Below are 19,316 nucleotides of genomic sequence, written 5' to 3' on the forward strand. Positions count from 1 at the left end.
ACTTTTCATAACTAAGGCTTCATATTTTCTAGAAATTGTGCATTTCTAAATTTACAACTGTTAGTCCCATGACAGGAACAAAAAAAGACCAATTGGTAACACTATAGAATTGTGTTTCATGAAAAGGTTATGGCATTTGGTGAAATGAGAAAACTGACACCGTTCAACAGAACGTCTAAAATGGAAATGACTCACCTCGGTGGAAAGTGACTGGCAGAGGACGGCAAAGAGCTATAAAAAGAAAATCATGTAACAACATGAATACTATTACTGATTACTATTTATAGAACTCTCCATGTTAGACGGGACTTTTTTATACTTTCTCTTCCTAAGTGAAGACAGTGAGCTAAAAAAAAAAATGGTAGTCTTCCAAATTTAATAGTCCTGTGTTTCCATTAATCTCTAACTTTCATATTTAAAAAAACTGTCATCCACCCCTTTGAGGCACCAAATGAAAATTACACAATCTGGCAACTATAAGGATAGCACTACATCTATCACTTACTCTTCTGAAAATCTTTAAGAAATACTCTGGCCTAGTAATATAAATACTTTGCCTCTGTGTTCTCTATGTCTCCCCATCCTTACCAACTGTAACAGGTTTTAAAGTTTTTGCTGCTATGATTAAAGAGATCAAGGTAAATTCCTCTTAAACCCTATAGGAACAGTAGCATAATCCAGTCTATTGCAGCTGAGTCAGGGGGGTTCTTTTGCACATACTGTCTAGCTAAAACATCTAAATAACTAGTGTTTAAAACAGGTGAGTATAAGTGCCTGCAGGTGTGAATGAAAATCCAGTTTTGTGATTGCGTTTTTCTGTATAGGGACTATTCAATGCAATCATCATTAGGGGTTTGTTGGTCTCTGATACAAATTCTTACCCACAAGGGACATGCACAGTTCTTTGTCAATGTGTCCATCTTCAGTCAGTGCCCCAAATACCAAACCATCAGCACCATAAAGTTTGGCAAGACGAATGTCAGCCTTCATCACCTCAACTTCACGATCTGAATATAAAAAATCACCTCCACGTGGCCGAATCATCACAAAAACTGGGATCTGGACATACTGCTTCACTACTTGAAGGACACCTATAACAATAGGGAACAGACTAATTAAAATTCAAATGTAAGCTAAAAGCTTAAGGAAGTCAATAAAATATTACTGTATTGGTCTTTTACATTTGCTCTGGTGTTATCACTTCTACAAGGAACAAGAGTTGATGGAGTAAACCACAGAAAGATGATCTAAAGGAAAAAGAAGACACTGAAAAGAAAAATGTACCTATAGTAGAAATTGACATAATAAAAAAATCAAGGGTAAAAAAAGCAATTTAGAAAATAGAAGTCACTGCATTTTAAAAGCACTGTTCAGTTATGCTTTTAAAAAATTTTTTGTTGTGCTTAACAAAAATTCTTTTACTGGAATGTGACATTTAAAAGTGTAACAACTACCAGTCTCTATGTTCTGCCAATGTATTCCCTAAGATCTGGTTTCTCCTTCCTAATGATTACAGCTCTATTTAAAACCTGCTATACAGATGGTTGCACAATTGCACTCATCTCACACGCTAGTAAAGTAATGCTCAAAATTCTCCAAGCCAGGCTTCAGCAATACATGAACCGTGAACTTCCAGATGTTCAAGCTGGTTTTACAAAAGGCAGAGGAACCAGAGATCAAATTGCCAACATCCGGTGGATCATCGAAAAAGCAAGAGAGTTCCAGAAAAACATCTATTTCTGCTTTACTGACTATGCCAAAGCCTTTGACTGTGTGGATCACAGTAAACTGGAAAATTCTGAAAGAGATGGGAATAGCAGACCATCTGACCTGTCTCTTGAGAAACCTGTATGCAGGTCAGGAAGCAACAGTTAGAACTGGACATGGAACAACAGACTGGTTCCAAATAGGAAAAGGAGTACGTCAAGGCTGTATATTGTCACCCTGCTTATTTAACTTATATGCGGAGTACATCGTGAGAAACGCTGGGCTGGAAGAAACACAAGTTGGAATCAAGATTGCTGGGAGAAATATCAATAACCTCAGATATGCGGATGACACCACCCTTATGGCAGAAAGTGAAGAAGAACTAAAGAGCCTCTTGATGAAGGTGAAAGAGGAGAGTGAAAAAGTTGGCTTAAAGCTCAACGTTCAGAAAACTAAGATCATGGCATCTGGTCCTGTCACTTCATGGGAAATAGATGGGGAAAGAGGGGAAACAGTGTCAGACTTTATTTTTTTGGGCTCCAGAATCACTGCTGATGGTGACTGCAGCCATGAAATTAAAAGACGCTTACTCCTTGGAAGGAAGGTTATGGCCAACCTAGATAGCATATTTAAAAGCAGAGACATTACTTTGCCAACAAAAGTCCATCTAGTCAAGGCTATGGTTTTTCCAGTGGTCATGTATGGATGTGAGAGTTGGACGGTGAAGAAAGCTGAGCGCTGAAGAATTGATGCTTTTGAACTGTGGTGTTGGAGAAGACTCTTGAGAGTCCCTTGGACTGCAAGGAGATCCAATCAATTCGTCCTAAAAGAGATGAATCCTGGGTGTTCATTGGAGGGTCTGATGTTGAGGCTGAAACTCCAGTACTTTGGCCACCTCGTGCGAAGGGTTGACTCACTGGAAAAGACCCTAATGCTGGGTAGGATTGGGGGCGGGAGGAGAAGGGGACGACAGAGGATGAGATGGTTGGATGGCATCACCCACTCGATGGACATGGGTTTGGGTAGACTCCGGGAGTTGGTGATGGACAGAGAGACCTGGCGTGCTGCAATTCATGGGGTCGCAAAGAGTCGGAGACGACTGAGCCACTGAACTGAACTGATACAGATGGTTACATAGTTTTAAAGCTTATGATTCCTACTAGATGAAGATGTTTAGTAAAGTCTTTTTAAATATGAGATACGTAAAAGGGAGCAATGTTGTTCTTATTTGTGATGCTAAGAGGCGATCTATGAACAAAAATGAGGCCCTTCCCTGTTGGTTCAGTGGGTAAAGAATCCACCTGCAATGCAAGAGACACAGGAGATGAAGCTTCAATCCCTGAGTTAGGAAGATCCGCTGGAGTAGGAAATGGCAACCCACTCCAGTATTCTTGCTTGGGAAATTCATGAACAAAAATAACCAAATCTGACACAATTTGTGACTAGTTCAGAAACTCTCAATGGTATAAGATCTGTGGCAGGCACCATTAGTGTTTACCTAATATGAATTTACTTCTTTTTCCTTGCTACAAGAACCCCAATTCTATATGGGACAGCAATGTGCCCATCACCAAGCAATGACTGGTGATGGACATATTATTGTTGGCTTAGCCCATTCACCAAGTCCATCATGCATGACTGCTGTTGCAAAAAACAGACTGCCCTCAAATTACAGATATGTTCTAGGTATTTCATAGAATGGCCAGGGACTGCCCTCCTTTATTTTAGTGAGAAGAGTCACTAAAAGGCCATTGCATACATAAACCTTTTATAATAAATAATGCTATCATCCATCTCAGAATAAAATAAAGGAGTCAAAAATTCATATAGGGACTTCTGCTTTTGACCAAGACAGAGCAACAGGAACTGGATTTACCCTTCCACTTATTAAAAAAAAAAAAAAAGACAAAACATATCAAACAATGGTTTGCAACAAAGGATAATGATCTGTCGGGAGCCGCGTTAGGCATTACTGACAAAATGGAGGCACGGCCCCAACCCCCTCTCCTCATCCCGCAGGCATGGTCCCGGGATGAAGGAGTTAGGTCTTGTGATTCTGACTTGTCCTTTCCTTCCTTGAGTTGGCTGGAAAGAATGTTATAATCCATAACATTAACTATTGACATTTGTTCAAGGATCTTTACAAAGAATGTTCCAGGTTGAGCATATAGGCTGCAGCCTGAGGCCATGGGAAACATTGTTATCTGAAACCTGCTTGTAAGGGAAATGTTTATGGCAAAACAAGTTTGCTGAGTTTAGGGGTTAGGAATAATTAAGAATAGTTAGAAGCTAAAAGTTTAAGGTATGTTGTAGTGTTGGCATGTTTTACTATAGCTTATGGAAACTTGGTATTTTAGAGATACTAATAGCTAAAAGCCTTTCTAGGAGATGATGAGCTTAAGTTACTAGGGGATAGCAAGATTTAGAGAGATAAGAAATAAACTGAGGAATGTGATATACAGCCCAGAGACAAACTTGAGTTACAATATTATCACAAGGACACTTAAGAGGGAACTCTGAAGGACAACAATGATTTTTGGAGACAGTAAATATGGGTGAGGGGAAACTGAAGATGTCATACCTCTGACCTAATGCTTTTGTAAAAGTATAAAAGAAAACTGGATGCTTAAAATAAACATGCAGCCCAGTGCTTTGAGCGAGAGACTGCATCATTTTCTCCACCGACCCCGTTCATCCCTTCAGTGCTTCCCTGGCTGTCGGAGCTGGACTCTGGCAATGATCCCTTAAAGATGGAAAACAAATGAGGTAAGCTCTCCTAATTACCCAGATTACTACCTTGAGATTTTTCCAGGCCACAGCATAGGGAGGTCAGGAGAGACCCTCCCCACCTGACCTCACTTCTCTCCAATACTCAACTGAGTACCAATTGATGTATGCATGCAAGGAAACTACACAAAGCCAGGGAAAGATCCACCGAAAAAAACCATAAGTAATACTGCTTGTTGTTCATACCAGGCCAGGAATGATGCCTGCTCCCACCAGCCAGACAGGAAAATTTCCAGATTCATGGGGCACTGGGTAGAGTGCAGAAAGGGTCTTGCTTCAGTAGTGGGGAATAATGAACTCTAGACTGACCACTGTTCCAGACCCACTTAACAAATTTTTAAAACATTACCCAAAAGGAACAAACTGTTTCCAAGTAACCTAACTGCTCAAGAATATTCATAGGAATACAAAAATATCCATTACCCAACAAAGTAAAATTCAAAATGCCTAACACACAATGCCTTGAGAACCCCATGAACAGTATGAAAAGGCAAGAAGATAGGACACTGAAAGATGAACTCCCCAGGTCAGTAGGTGCCCAATATGCTACTGGAGATCAGTGGAGAAATGACTGCAGAAAGAATGATGGGATGGAGCCAAAGCAAAAACAATACCCAGCTGTGGATGTGACTGGTGATAGAAGCAAAGTCCGAAGCTGTAAAGAGCAATATTGCATAGGAACCTGGAATGTTAGGTCCATGAATCAAGGCAAATTGGAAGTGGTCAAACAGGAGATGGCAAGAGTGAACATCGACCTTCTAGGAATCAGCGAACTAAGATGGACTGGAATGGGTGAATTTAACTCAGATGACCATTATTATCTACTACTGTGGGCAAGAATCCCTTAGAAGAAATGGAGTAGCCATCATGGTCAACAAAAGAGTCTGAAAGGCAGTACTTGGATGCAATCTCAAAAACGACAGAATGATCTCTGTTCGTTTCCAAGGCAAACCATTCAGTATCACAGTAATCCAAGTCTGTGCCCCGACCAATAACGTCGAAGAAGCTGAAGTTGAACGGTTCTATGAAGACCTACAAGACCTTCTAGAACTAACACCCAAAAAAGATGTCCTTTTCATTATAGGGGACTGGAATGCAAAAGTAGGAAGTCAAGAAACACCTGGAGTAACAGGCAAATTTGGCCTTGGAGTACAGAATGAAGCAGGGCAAAGGCTAATAGAGTTTTGCCAAAAGAATGCATTGGTCATAGCGAACACCCTCTTCCAACAACACAAGAGAAGACTCTACACGTGGACATCACCAGATGGTCAACACCGAAATCAGATTGATTATATTCTTTGCAGCCAAAGATGGAGAAGCTCTATACAGTCAGCAAAAACAAGACCGGGAGCAGACTGTGGCTCAGATCACATACCAAATTATTGCCAAATTCAGACTTAAATTGAAGAAAGTAGGGAAAACCACTAATCCATTCAGGTATGACCTAGATCAAATCCCTTATGAGTATACAGTAGACGTGACAAATAGATTTAAGGGACTAGATCTGATAGACAGAGTGCCTGATGAACTATGGACAGAGGTTCGTGACACTGTACAGGAGACAGGGATCAAGACCATCCCCATGGAAAAGAAACGCGAAAAACACAAAAAAGCAAAATGGCTGTCTGAGGAGGCCTTACAGATAGCTGGGAAGAGAAGAGAAGCGAAAAGCAAAGGAGAAAGGGAAAGATATTCCCATCTGAATGCAGAGTTCCAAAGAATAGCAAGGAGAGATAAGAAAGCCTTCCTCAGCGATCAATGCAAAGAAATAGAGGAAAACAACAGATTGGGAAAGACTAGAGATCTCTTCAAGAAAATTAGAGATACCAAGGGAACATTTCCTGCAAAGATGGGCACAATAAAGGACAGAAATGGTATGGACCTAACAGAAGCAGAAGATATTAAGAAGAGGTGGCAAGAATACACAGAAGAACTGTACAAAAAAGATCTTCACGACCCAGATAATCACGATGGTGTGATCACTCACCTAGAGCCAGACCTCCTGAAATGTGAAGTCAAGTGGGCCTTAGGAAGCATCACTACGAACAAAGCTAGTGGAGGTGATGGAATTCCAGTTGAGCTATTTCAAATCCTCAAAGATGATGCTGTGAAAGTGCTGCACTCGATACGCCAGCAAATTTGGAAAACTCAGCAGTGGCCACAGGACTGGAAAAGGTCAGTTTTCATCCCAATCCCAAAGAAAGGCAATGCCAAAGAATGCTCAAACTACTGCACAATTGCACTCATCTCACATGCTAGTAAAGTAATGCTCAAAATTCTCCAAGCCAGGCTTCAGCAATACATGAACCATGAACTTCCAGATGTTCAAGCTGGTTTTACAAAAGGCAGAGGAACCAGAGATCAAATTGCCAACATCCGGTGGATCATCGAAAAAGCAAGAGAGTTCCAGAAAAACATCTATTTCTGCTTTACTGACTATGCCAAGGCCTTTGACTGTGTGGATCACAGTAAACTGTGGAAAATTCTGAAAGAGATGGGAATACCAGACCATCTGACCTGTCTCTTGATGGACATGGGTTTGGGTCAACTCCGGAAGTTGGTGATGGACAGGGAGGCCTGGTGTGCTGCGATTCATGGGGTCACAAAGAGTCGGACACGACTGCGCGACTGAACTGAACTGAACACACAATGAAAAATATCAGGCAGGAAAACAAGATGTATCATGAGGTAAAAATCAAACAAAACCAACCAAAACTGATACATATGTTAGAAGTAGTAGCAAAGGCATAAAATAGCTATTGTAATCTTATTCTATATGTTCAAAAAAGTTTAAAAGGGACAAGAGATATAACAATAAAGTCAAATATCTAGTGATAAAACTATGATATGTGAGATGAAAAATATAGTAGCTAGGATTAAGAGCAATTAAACACTACAAAGATTAGTTCACTTGAAAACAAAGGAAGATTTATAGAAAATGAAACAGAGAAAAAAATACTTTTTTTAAGAGTAGTTGTGGAACAACTTTAAGCAGCCTTATGTAAGTTAGTTGAAGTCTTTGAAGAAGGGAGTGGAAGACATTAAATGTTGAAAAATTTCCAAATGTCACAAAAAGTATAAATGCACATGTCCAAGAAACATGAAGAAAACTACACTACATAATCAAATGTTCAAAACCAAGAATAAAGGAAAAAAAACTTAAAAGTAACCAAAGGACAAATTACACAGAAAAGAGCAAAGGTTTGGATGATAGCAGATTTCCTGTCAGAAACAATGCAGGCAAGAAGACAGTTGGAGAAGCATCTCTAAAGTCTTGAAAGAATAAAAGTGTCAACCTAGAAATCTACACTCAGCAAAAATATCTTTCAAAACATGGGGAAAGATGTTTTCAGATATACAAACGCTGAAAGAATTCATTACTAGCACACTTGTACTACAAAAAATGTTAAAAGAATTACTTCAGGTAGAAAGAAAATGCAACCAGACGGAAATACCAGATCTATACAAAGGAAGAGCACCAGAAATGGTAACTACACATGAGTAAATATATGATTGTCTTATTTTTTTACTCTTTATAGTATAACTGACTCTTTAAACAAAAATAATAACAATGAAGTGTGGAGTTTTTAACATATGCAAAAGCAAAGTGTATGACAATAGCACAACAAGTAGGAGGGGAGAAATGAAGACAAAAGCCAGGATACCAAGGATGCCAGAATAGAAAAGATAAGAAAACCAGGGTCCTTGACAAGCCTGCAGAGTATATGAACCAATATTGATAGTAATTTAATCTCAACTTTCTGATACCTAAAGGGAAAAAAATATCTATTTGATCACATCTACAACTGACAGGTTTATCTGCAACTAGAAACATTTCTGATACAATATCCATGGCACAGTTAACATGTTAGTAACTTGAGTAAAAGATCCCAATAACAGATTATCAATTGTCTCTAGGCTCTGTAAACTCCTATGATGAAATCCAAAAAAATGGACACTTACCCATGCTGGGTGTGGTTCCTCCTTCCAACAAGCCAGAACATAACTCTATGCGACCAGCACCTGTAATAAAAAAGCACTGCTCAGTACAATAATTTTTTTTAATTAAAAAATTTTGAAAAACATTGCTCAAAAGTATTAAACAGAAACATTTTTTTCTAAATAGAGGAACAAAGAGTCTTAGAAAGTGAAAGAAATCAAATTATAGAACTAAACTAAAATTCTACTTTTAAACCCAACTATATTCTCCAACCCACATTATGTTAACGATAAGTCAAATTTAACAGTTAATTCAAGTTAAGCTAGCTTTCTTAAAATTTTTTATTATAGGGTGGCCTATCTATGTATAAGAAAGTGACTTAGAATAAAGAAATTTCTGGACTGACCACAGTGGAATGCTAATTCTTCATTGATTACAAAAAACAGTGATCTTTTCCAAGAGAGTCTTTACTATTCTAAGCTTTAAAAAAGCACAAGTTACTTTTAAGTAGCTTAAATCAGGATAATTTTAAGAATAAGAAAATGCTGAAAGCAAAAGAACTATCAGACTACAGCATCACGTCAAAAGGTCTCAGGAGCCAGCTTGAAGAGGCTCCTACTGGTTAATAAGCATCATCACAAAGACATTTTGAGCATCAAGAAGAACAACTATACTGGATTCAAACATGTCAAATATGTCTACATCTAGGCTCATAATGATAAAACAAGAATACACTGGAGGATAGAGAACAAACACATAATCCCCAAAATCAGTAAACAAGGGAAAAAAAGCAAGCACTTATCCTGCCTTTCTTATACAAACTGAACCTCAGTATAACAAAGCAGTTGGTGAGGGAAAGTTCTTTATAGAAGCATACTGCTAATAAATGAAAAATAAATGTTAGCTATAACATAGCACCATTTTACAAACCCTACTAAAATATGAATTGCTAAAATTATTAGGTGAAAGCTGGCAGGAAAACTTATAAAGGGTGAATCAGGCTGATAATATCTGAATCCACTGATCAACCTTAGTATCATAAAAACCGAAAAAACTAAGATGTTATATCCCCTAATGAGATACAACAGGGAAATGCCATTATCTATAAAGCCTGTTATTTTTAGTTGCTAAATTGTGTTCCACTCTTTTGAGACCCCATGGACTGTGGCTCTCCAGGCTTCTTTGTCCATGGAATTCTCCAGGCAAGAATACTGGAGTGGGTTGCCACTTTCTTCTCCAAGGGATCTTCCTGATCCAGGGATTGAACCCGTGTCTTTTCCATTGGCAGGTGAGTTCTTTACCAATGAGTCAAGAGAAAAGCCCATCTATAAAGCAGTGTTATACAAAACTCAAGTCTGAATCTAATTAAGCCTTTGGGTTAACTAAAATTTTACAGGAAATACAGGGTTCAGAGGAACATAATAAATAACACTACATATACAGTCAGCAAAATATAGAATATGGAATACTTTATAAGATGAAAAAAAAAAGATGAAAATCAGTTTCTTTAACAAACTGTAGAAAGAAGAGAAAGAATTAAAGGAAGAAAAAAGGGAAACAGATTGAAACAGACATAAACAAATGACATGTTTATATCTTGATTCAAAGAACTATAAAACAAAACAAAACTGTGTGAGCCAGTTGGGGAAATCTGAAAACTAATTGGGTATTTTTGATGCTATTAAGAAATATTAATTTTAGAGATATGTTACTGCTATTGTGTTTATTATTCTTATTTTCTTAAAAGGCCTGTACCTTCATTTCACACCAGTCAGAATGGCTGCTATCCAAAAGTCTACAAGCAATAAATGCTGGAGAGGGTGTGGAGAAAAGGGAACCCTCTTACACTGTTGGTGGGAATGCAAACTAGTACAGCCATTATGGAGAACAGTGTGGAGATTCCTTAAAAAACTGGGAATAGAACTGCCATATGACCCAGCAATCCCACTGCTGGGCATACACACTGAGGAAACCGGAATTCAAAGAGACACATGTACCCCAATGTTCATCGCAGCACTGTTTACAATAGCCAGGACATGGAAGCAACCTAGATGTTCATCAGCAGACGAATGGATAAGGAAGCTGTGGTACATATACACAATGGAATATTACTCAGCCATTAAAAAAAATACATTTGAATTGGTTCTATTGAGATGGATGAAACTGGAGCCCATTATACAGAGTGAAGTAAGCCAGAAAGAAAAACACCAATACAGTATACCAATGCATATATATGGAATTTGAAAGATGGTAATGATAACCCTATATGTGAGACAGAATAAGAGACACAGATGCATAGAACAGTCTTATGGACTCTGAGGGAGAAGGTGAGGGTGGGACGTTCTGGGAAAACAGCACTGAAACATGTATATTATCATATGTGAAACAGAACACCATTCCAGGTTCGATGAATGAGACAAATGCTCAGGGCTGGGGCAATGGGATGACCCAGAGGGATGGGATGGGGAGGGAGTTGGGAGGGGGGTTCAGGATGGGGAACACATGTAAACCCATGGCTGATTCATGTCAATGTATGGCAAATACTATTACAATATTGTAAAGTAATTAGCCCCCAACTAAAATAAATAAATTTATTAAAAAAAAATAAAAAATAAAAAAATAAAATAAATAAATTTATTAAAAAAAAATAAATAAAAGGCCTGTACCTTTTCAGTTCAGTTCAGTCACTCAGTCGGGTCTGACTCTTTGCGACCCCATGAACTTCAGTATGCCAGCCCTCCCTGTCCATCGCCAACTCCTGGAGTTTACTCAAACTCGTGTCCATAGAGTCAGTGATGCCATCCAACCATCTCATCCTCTGTCGTCCCCTTCTCCTCCCACCTTCAATCGTTCCCAGCATCAGGGTCTTTTCCAGTGAGTCAGTTCTTCGCATCAGGTGGCCAAAGTATTGGAGTTTTAGCTTCAGCATCAGTCCTTTCAATGAATATTCAGGACTGATTTCCTTTAGGATGGACTGGTTGGATCTCCTTGCAGTCCAAGGGACTCTCAAGAGTCTTCTCCAACACCACAGTTCAAAAGCATCAATTCTTCGGTGCTCAGCTTTCTTTATAGTCCAACTCTCACATCCATACATGACTACTGGAAAAATCATAGCTTTGACTAGATGGACCTTAATTGGCAAAGTAACGTCTCTGCTTTTTAATATGCTGTCTAGGTTGGTCATAACTTTTCTTCCAAGGAGCAAGCATCTTTCAATTTCATGGATGCAGTCACCATCTACAGTGATTCTAGAGCCCCCAAAAATAAAGTCTCTCACTGTTTCCATTACTTCTCCATCTATTTGCCATGAAGTGACAGGACCAGATGCCATGATCTTAGTTTTCTGAATGTTGAGTTTTAAGCCAACTTTTTCTTCAATTTCACTTTTTCACTCTCCTCCTTCACTTTCATCAAGGGGCTCTTCAGTTCTTCACTTTCTGCCATAAGGGCGGTGTTATCTGCATATCTGAGGTGATTGATATTTCTCCCAGCAATCTTGATTCCAGCTTGTGTTTCCTCCCAGCGTTTCTCATGATGTACTCTGCATATAAGTTACATTAGCAGGGTGACAGTATACAGCCTTGATGTATTCCTTTCCTGATTTGGAACCAGTCTGTTGTTCCATGTCCAGTTCTAACTGTTGCTTCCTGACCTGCCTACAGATTTCTCAGGAGGCAGGTCAGGTGGTCTGGTATTAACATTTCTAAAACTTTTCCACAGTTTGTTGTGATCCACACAGTCAAAGGCTTTGGGATAGTCAATAAAGCAGAAGTAGATGTTTTTCTGGAACTCTCTTGCTTTTTCTATGATCCAACAGATGTTGGCAATTTGATCTCTGGTTCCTCTATCTTTCTAAATCCAGCTTGAATACCTGGAAGTTCATGGTTCACATGTTGTTGAAGCCTGGCTTGGAGAATTTTGAGCATTACTTTACTAGCGTGTGAGATGGATGCAATTGTGTGGTAGTTTGAGCATTCTTTGGCATTGCCTTTCTTTGGGATTGGAATGAAAACTGACCTTTCCAGTCCTGTGGCCACTGCTGAGTTTTCCAAATTTGCTGGCATATTGAGTGCAGCACTTTCACAGCATCATCTTTGAGGATTTGAAATAGCTCAACTGGAATTCCATCACCTCCACTAGCTTTGTTCATAGTGATGCTTCCTAAGGCCCACTTGACTTCGCACTCCAGGATGTCTGGCTCTAGGTGAGTGATCATACCATCATGATTATCTGGGTCGCGAAGATCTTTTTTGTATAGCTCTTCTCTGTATTCTTGCCACCTCTTCTTAATATTTTCTGCTTCTGTTACGTCCATAGCATTTCTGTCCTTTATTGTGCCCATCTTTGGTATCTCTAATTTTCTTGAAGAAATCTCTAGTCTTTCCCATTCTATTGTTTTCCTCTATTTCTTTGCACTGATCACTGAGGGAGGCTTTCTTATCTCTCCTTGCTATTCTTTGGAAGTCTACATTCAAATGGGTGTATCTTTCCTTTTCTCCTTTGCCTTTCACTTCTCTTCTTTTCACAGCTATTTGTAAGGCCTCCTCAGGCAACCATTTTGCCTTTTTGCATTTCTTTTTCTTGGGGATGGTTTTGATCCCTGCCTCCTGAACAATGTCACGAACATCCATCCATAGTTCTTCAGGCACTCTATCAGATCTAATCCCTTGAATCTATTTGTCACTTCCACTGTATAATCGCAAGGGATTTGATTTAGGTCATACCTGAATAGTCTAGTGGTTTTCCCTCCTTTCTTCATTTTAAGTCTGAATTTGGCAATAAGGAGTTTGTGATCTGAGCCACAGTCAGGTCCCGGTCTTGTTTTTGCTGACTGTATAGAGCTTCTCCATCTTTGGCTGCAAAGAATATAATCAATCTGATTTCGGTGTTGACCATCTGGTGATGTCCATGTGTAGAGTCTTCTCTTGTGTTGTTGGAAGAAAGTGTTCGCTATGACCAATGCGTTCTCTTGGCAAAACTCTATTAGCCTTTGCCCTGCTTCATTCTGTACTCCAAGGCCAAATTTGCCTGTTACTCCAGGTGTTTCTTGACTTCCTACTTTTGCATTCCAGTCCCCTATAATGAAAAGGACGTCTTTTGGGGGTGTTAGTTCTAGAAGGTCTTGTAGGTCTTCATAGAACGTTCAGCTTCAGCTTCTTCAGCATTACTGGTCCGGGCACAGACTTGGATTACTGTGATATTGAATGGTTTGTCTTGGAAATGAACAGAGATAATTCTGTTGTTTTTGAGATTGCATCCAAGTACTGCATTTCAGACTCTTTTGTTGATTATGATGGCTACTCCATTTCTTCTAAGAGATTCTTGCCCACAGTAGTAGGTATAATGGTCATCTGAGTTAAATTCACCCATTGAAATCCATTTTAGTTTGCTCATTCCTAAAACGTCGATTTTCACTCTTGCCATCTCCTGTTTGACCATTTCCAATTTGCCTTGATTCATGGACCTAGCATTCTAGGTTCCTATGCAATATTGCTCTTTATTGCATCGGACTTTACTTCCATCACCAGTCACATCCACAACTGGGTGGTGTTGTTGCTTTGGCTCCATCTCTTCATTCTTTCTGGAGTTACTTCTCCACTGATCTCCAGTAGCATATTGGGCACCTACTGACCTGGGGAGTCCATCTTTCAGTGTCCTATCTTTTTGCCTCTTCATACTGTTCATGGGGTTCTCAAGGCAAGAATACTGAAGTGGTTTGCCATTCCCTTCTTCAGTGGACTACGTTTTGTCAGAACTCTCCACTATGACCTGTCCGTTTTGGGTGGCCCTACATTGCATGGCTCACAGTTTCATTGAGTTAGACAAGGCTGTGGTCCATGTGATCAGATTCATTAGTTTTCTGTGATTGTGGTTTTCAGGGATACTTTACCTTTTAGGGATAGTGAAATACTTGATGATGAAATGACATAATGTCTGGGATTTGCTTCAAAATAATTTGGGGATGGGGAAAGAAAGGTAGGAATACAGATCAGATGGTCTGGAGGTCAAAGGCTTACAAGCTTGTTTTTATTACAGCATATAAGTTTAAAATTTTTTATGTATTTAAGAAAAACACACATATCATACAGTTTGCCCGTTTAAAGTGTACAATTCAATGGTTTTTATCATGCTCACAAAATTTGGCAACTATCTTCACTAGGCAATTTTAGAACATTTTCATCACCCCCAAAAGAAACCTCACACCCTTTATGCAGTCACTTTCTCTTCTCCCCAGTGGTCCTCAATCCTTGACAACCACGAATCTTTCAGTCTATAAAAAATTAGCCTATTCTGGACATTTCATATAAGTTGAATCATATAATATGTGTTATTTTTTTACTTTTTTCCATTTAGAATAGTGTTTCAAGATTTATCTATGTTGCAGATTGATCAGTACTTCATTCTTTTTAATTGCCAAATTAAGAATGATTTTTACCCTTTCAAAGGATTATTTAAAAAAACTAAGAAGTGGGAATTCTCTGGTGGTCCAGTGGTCAGGACTCCCACTCTTTTACTGCTGAGGGCACAGGTTCAATCCATCACGAGGAAAACTAAGACTCTGTAAGCCCTGTAGCATGACCGAAAAAAAGTATATATGACAGAGACCAAATGTAGCCAGCAAGGTCGAAATATATACTGTCTTGCTTGTTACGAAAAAGTCTGCTCACCCCTGATACAACTGAAAGATTGGCCATGTACTGAAAATAATTAAAGCTGATGGGTACGTGATGATTCATTATACTATTCTATTTTTGTATATGTTTGAAATTTTCCATAATGAAGTCTAAAAATTTTTCTGATCCTGAGATGATGGGAATTTCTATGCTTCTTATTAAAGCAAGTTAGGGTGCAAAAGAAACCTTGAGGTAAAATATATAACATTCAGAAAAAAAAAGAGAGATAATGATAAGTCTTGACAATGAAAAAAACATCAAATCTTTAAAATTAATGGCTTGGAAAAAATTATATCTTTGCTAAATTCAATTTAAAAAAAAAGCAGGTTCATAATCACTATCATGGACATTTGACTCAAAATGTAATCTACTGGGGAAGTAAGACTAGAAGACCAGTAGGTTTTCTAGTTGGTTGGTTGTTTTCTTTAGAGATCACCAAGGTTCTCAAGTTCAGTTCACAGGATTCATTTTCAAACTCTTAACAGACTGCCAACTGCCATTCATTCCATAATTACTCTTACCTCCTCTTTCTGCATTTACAGCTGATTCCACTGAATCAACACACACTTCCATGAGAAACCCATTTGCTGCTCCTAAAATACATGGAGAACGATGAAACTGCATGAGGGTACTTTCCATCCAGAGCAAGCCAAACACAAATATTTTGCATTTTGCTGCCCAAACCCAAATGTCTAGTAACAGGTAACTAGGTAAGTACACTAGGGTCCATGCATGCAATGAAATATCATATCAATGCCTGCAGAATACATTTAAACTTCTTTATAAGGTATATATGCTTAAGAGCAGGGATGGACTTCAAATCCTTACCTGACAACATATTTGTTAATATGTGATTCTAGACCAGCTACTTAGCCTAAGTTTTCCCCAAAACAGAGTAGTTTTTTTTTTTGAAAGTTGCTCAGTTGTGTCCGACTCTTTGTAATGCCACGGACTATACGGTCCATGGAATTCTCCAGGCCAGAATACTGGAGTTGGTAGCCTTTCCCTTCTTCAGGGGATCATCTCAACCCAGGGATCGAATCCAGGTCTCCTGCATTACAGGCAGATTCTTAACCAGCTGACCCATAAGGCAAGCCCAAGAATACTGGAGTGGGTAGCCTATACCTTCTCCAGTGGATCTTCCCGACCCAGGAATCTAACCGGGGTCTCCTGCCTTGCAGGCAAAATTCTTTACCAACTGAGCTAACAGGGAAGTCCCAGAGTAGGTTTTAATACTTACATCAGAGTAAAGAGGATGAGATAATTCATGTAAGTGAACAGTACCTACTAAGTGTACAGAAAGTATTAGTTGTCATTAATTAACTATACGTTATTTCCTCTACGTGTCTCCAGTTCTCTCTACATGTCTCCCTATCCCTGCTCCTGGTTATCTCCTCAATCCACAGTGCTTCCAGTTCCATCTTTGAACACAAAAATCTTCCAAGCTTCAAGTCATATCACATTTCCATGATACTTCTCTCTCCCCAGGTAGAAACTGTGTCTCCCTTTTTTGAATTCAGATAACTCTTTATAATCCAAATGTTCCTCTTTAAAACACTGTTTTCTCTTATTATTATTTATGTAGATAGGTGTCTGTTCATTCTTACTTAAACTTACTTAAGTTTCTAAGTAAGGTCTTTATGAGAGAAATCTTTATTACTCACAGTAAGCACACTGTCCAGTATGCTTATAGTACATAGCTCATAGTACACAATAGACACACAAAGATTTACTAAAGGCTGAATGATTACATGGATGTGAGAGGTGGACCATAAAGAAAGCGGAGTGCCAAAAATTGATGCTTTTGAACTGTGGTGTTGGAGAAGACTCTTGAGTGTCCCTTGGACTGCAAGGAGATCCAACCAGTCAATCCTAAAGGAAAGCAGTACTGAATATTCATTGGAAGGACTGATGCTGAAGCTGAAGCTCCAATACTTTGGCAACCTGATGCGAACAACTGACTCACTGGAAAAGACCGGGATGCTGGGAACGATTGAAGGTGGGAGGAGAAGGGGACGACAGAGGATGAGATGGTTGGATGGCATCACTGACTTGATGGACATGAGTTTGAGCAAGCTCCGGGAGTTGGTGCTGGACAGGGAAGCCTAGAGTGCTGTAGTCCATGTGGTTGCAAAGAGTCGGACACGACTGAGCCAGTGAACTGAACTGAATGATTATAAATTCATAAACATTCATGTATTTACACTAAAGAGTGTGCTGAAAACAGTTTTGAACTTTTTCTGTAAGCACATACTTTTTTTAAAAACATTAAGAATAATGAATGCATACTTCATGCAATAATATCCAGAGGAACGTTCAGCATATGCTGGTAATTGTTACTTCTAGGTGGTAGTACTTAAAATTCTTTCTACTTTTCTATACTGCTTGATTTTTTTTTTTTACCCAATGCTGTTTTTATAGTTTTTTAAAATCAACTTGCAATTTGAAAAACAAAAACCTATCATTTCCTAACATCAAACTGCAAATGCCACATTCATTTAAAAGACTATCAGCCTCAAACTGTGAAAGGGCCAAGTGACACTCTATGCTCTTAGCCAACAGTACTGCATTAATTCCGTGGGTTTCCTGATAGCTCACCCACATCAGCTGTTAGATCAATCTAACTGAACAGTGCTGTAGCAGTACCATTCCCCTCACACGGCAAGATCTTGGCAGGAATTCCCCAGCAGTCCAGTAGTTAAGGGGCTTTCCAGGAGGCTCAGTGGTAAAGAAACTGCCTGCCAATGCAGAAGATGTGGGTTCAATCCCCGGGTAGGGAAGATCCCCGGCAATAGGAAACAGCAACCCACTCCAGTATTCTTGCCAGGAAATCGCATGGACAGAGGAGCCTGGTGGGCTACAGCCCATGGAGTCTAAAGGGTCAGACACCATTGAGCAACTGAGCATGCACCAGTGGTTGAGACTCTGGTGCTTTCAACATCAGGGCCCCAAGTTGGATCCCTGGTTAGGAGACTAAAATCCCATAAGCTGCAGGCTGTGGCCAAAAAAAAGAAAAAAAAGATCTTGGCCAGGAGAGAATAAGGATGCACACAAAAGGCTATAACGAAAAGAAAAGAGTAAGGCAGTTGTCCTAAAATAGGAAGTTATTTGAAGGGATCAAAGAGGAGGTTTGTTTGGAGCAGCAGTTCTCAGTGTAGCTGTCCAGTTAACTCTGGACTAAGGGCTTCTAAGACACTTTCAGAGTCTGTACAGTGAAAATTATTTTCATAACAATACCAAGATTTTAGTTGCCTTCTTCACTCTCATTCTCTCACAGGCAGAGTGGAGTTTTTGAGAGGCTACCTGTCACACAAAGAGTCGGACACGACTGAGCGACTGAACTGAACTGAACCTGTCACACTGAATGCAAAAGCACTCCATTCTTACTGAGAATTCCATTAAGCCAGACATTAAAGAGATCTGCAAAAATATAAAACATTGGTACTATTCTATTTTTTGTTCGCTTAGGAAAATAATGATTTTTTTTTTCATAAAAAGTGTCAACATGTAATGGGCTTCTGTTTGTGAAAGAAAGAAAGTGAAAGTCGCTCAGTCGTTATTCGACTCTTTGCGACCCCTATGGACTTATCCAGGCCACAATACCGGAGTGGGTAGCTGTTCCCTTCGCCAGGGGATCTTTCCAACCCAGGGATCGAACCCAGGTCTCTCACATTGCAGGCGGATTCTTAACCTGCTGAGCCACAAGGGAAGCCCTTTCTTTTTAAAAGTCCTGTTTTAATTTCTAACATGCACGATATCAATAAATTTAACCTATATAAATAAAAGGTCTTTGAGGTTCTCAATAATTTTAGGAGGGTCAAGGCGTCCTGCGATCAAAGTTTCAGAACCGCTAGTTTGGAGGAACCAAGTTTCCGAAGGAGGGACCTGGCAAATTCCCTAGCACCTGCTATGCTAGCCGATCCTGTGGCAGCAGGAAGAACTCCTGACTTGGGGCAGCCAAGCTTTGCCACTTCGGAGCATTGTGGCTTTAGGGACAACCCCTATCCCCGCCGCAGCAGGTATAGGTTATTAAGCGGTCCCTCCAGGTCAGACACTGATCCAGCGCTGCCGTGAGGGGGTACCAGTATCCTCGTATGGCGATGGGAAACGCGAGGCTGAGAGAAGTTAACCAACTTGAACACGGTCGCACAACGAGACATAGGGGCGCCGGGATTCGAACCTACACACACATATCTGGCTCCAGAGCC

The 19,316-nt window shown here is 39.6% G+C and overlaps 1 protein-coding gene across 7 annotated transcripts in view; it reads right to left on the minus strand.

The window, feature by feature from the left end:
* The window catches only part of CUTC (cutC copper transporter), a 34,000-nt gene that overhangs the window by 14,302 nt on the left and 382 nt on the right, over positions 1 to 19,316 (minus strand). For 4 of the 7 annotated variants that reach the window (XR_014071040.1, XR_014071039.1, XM_081549098.1 and 1 more), the window contains exons 2-5: positions 15,630 to 15,701; positions 8,458 to 8,517; positions 882 to 1,091; positions 196 to 231 (exon numbers count right to left, since the gene is read on the minus strand). Coding sequence is in view for 5 of the 7 variants with exons in the window: in XM_081549098.1 (XP_081405224.1) it covers positions 196 to 231; positions 882 to 1,091; positions 8,458 to 8,517; positions 15,630 to 15,701 (378 nt within the window). In the remaining 2 variants the exon portion in view is untranslated. The remainder of the gene's footprint in view (positions 1 to 195; positions 232 to 881; positions 1,092 to 8,457; positions 8,518 to 15,629; positions 15,702 to 19,316) is intronic. The other 3 variants (XM_081549139.1, XM_081549127.1, XM_081549106.1) reach the window with 2 other exon arrangements.

The sequence above is a fragment of the Giraffa tippelskirchi genome, chromosome 2 (genome assembly GCF_054371585.1).
Source record: "Giraffa tippelskirchi isolate mGirTip1 chromosome 2, T2T-mGirTip1v1.2.pri, whole genome shotgun sequence".
NCBI classification, from domain to species: domain Eukaryota; kingdom Metazoa; phylum Chordata; class Mammalia; order Artiodactyla; family Giraffidae; genus Giraffa; species Giraffa tippelskirchi.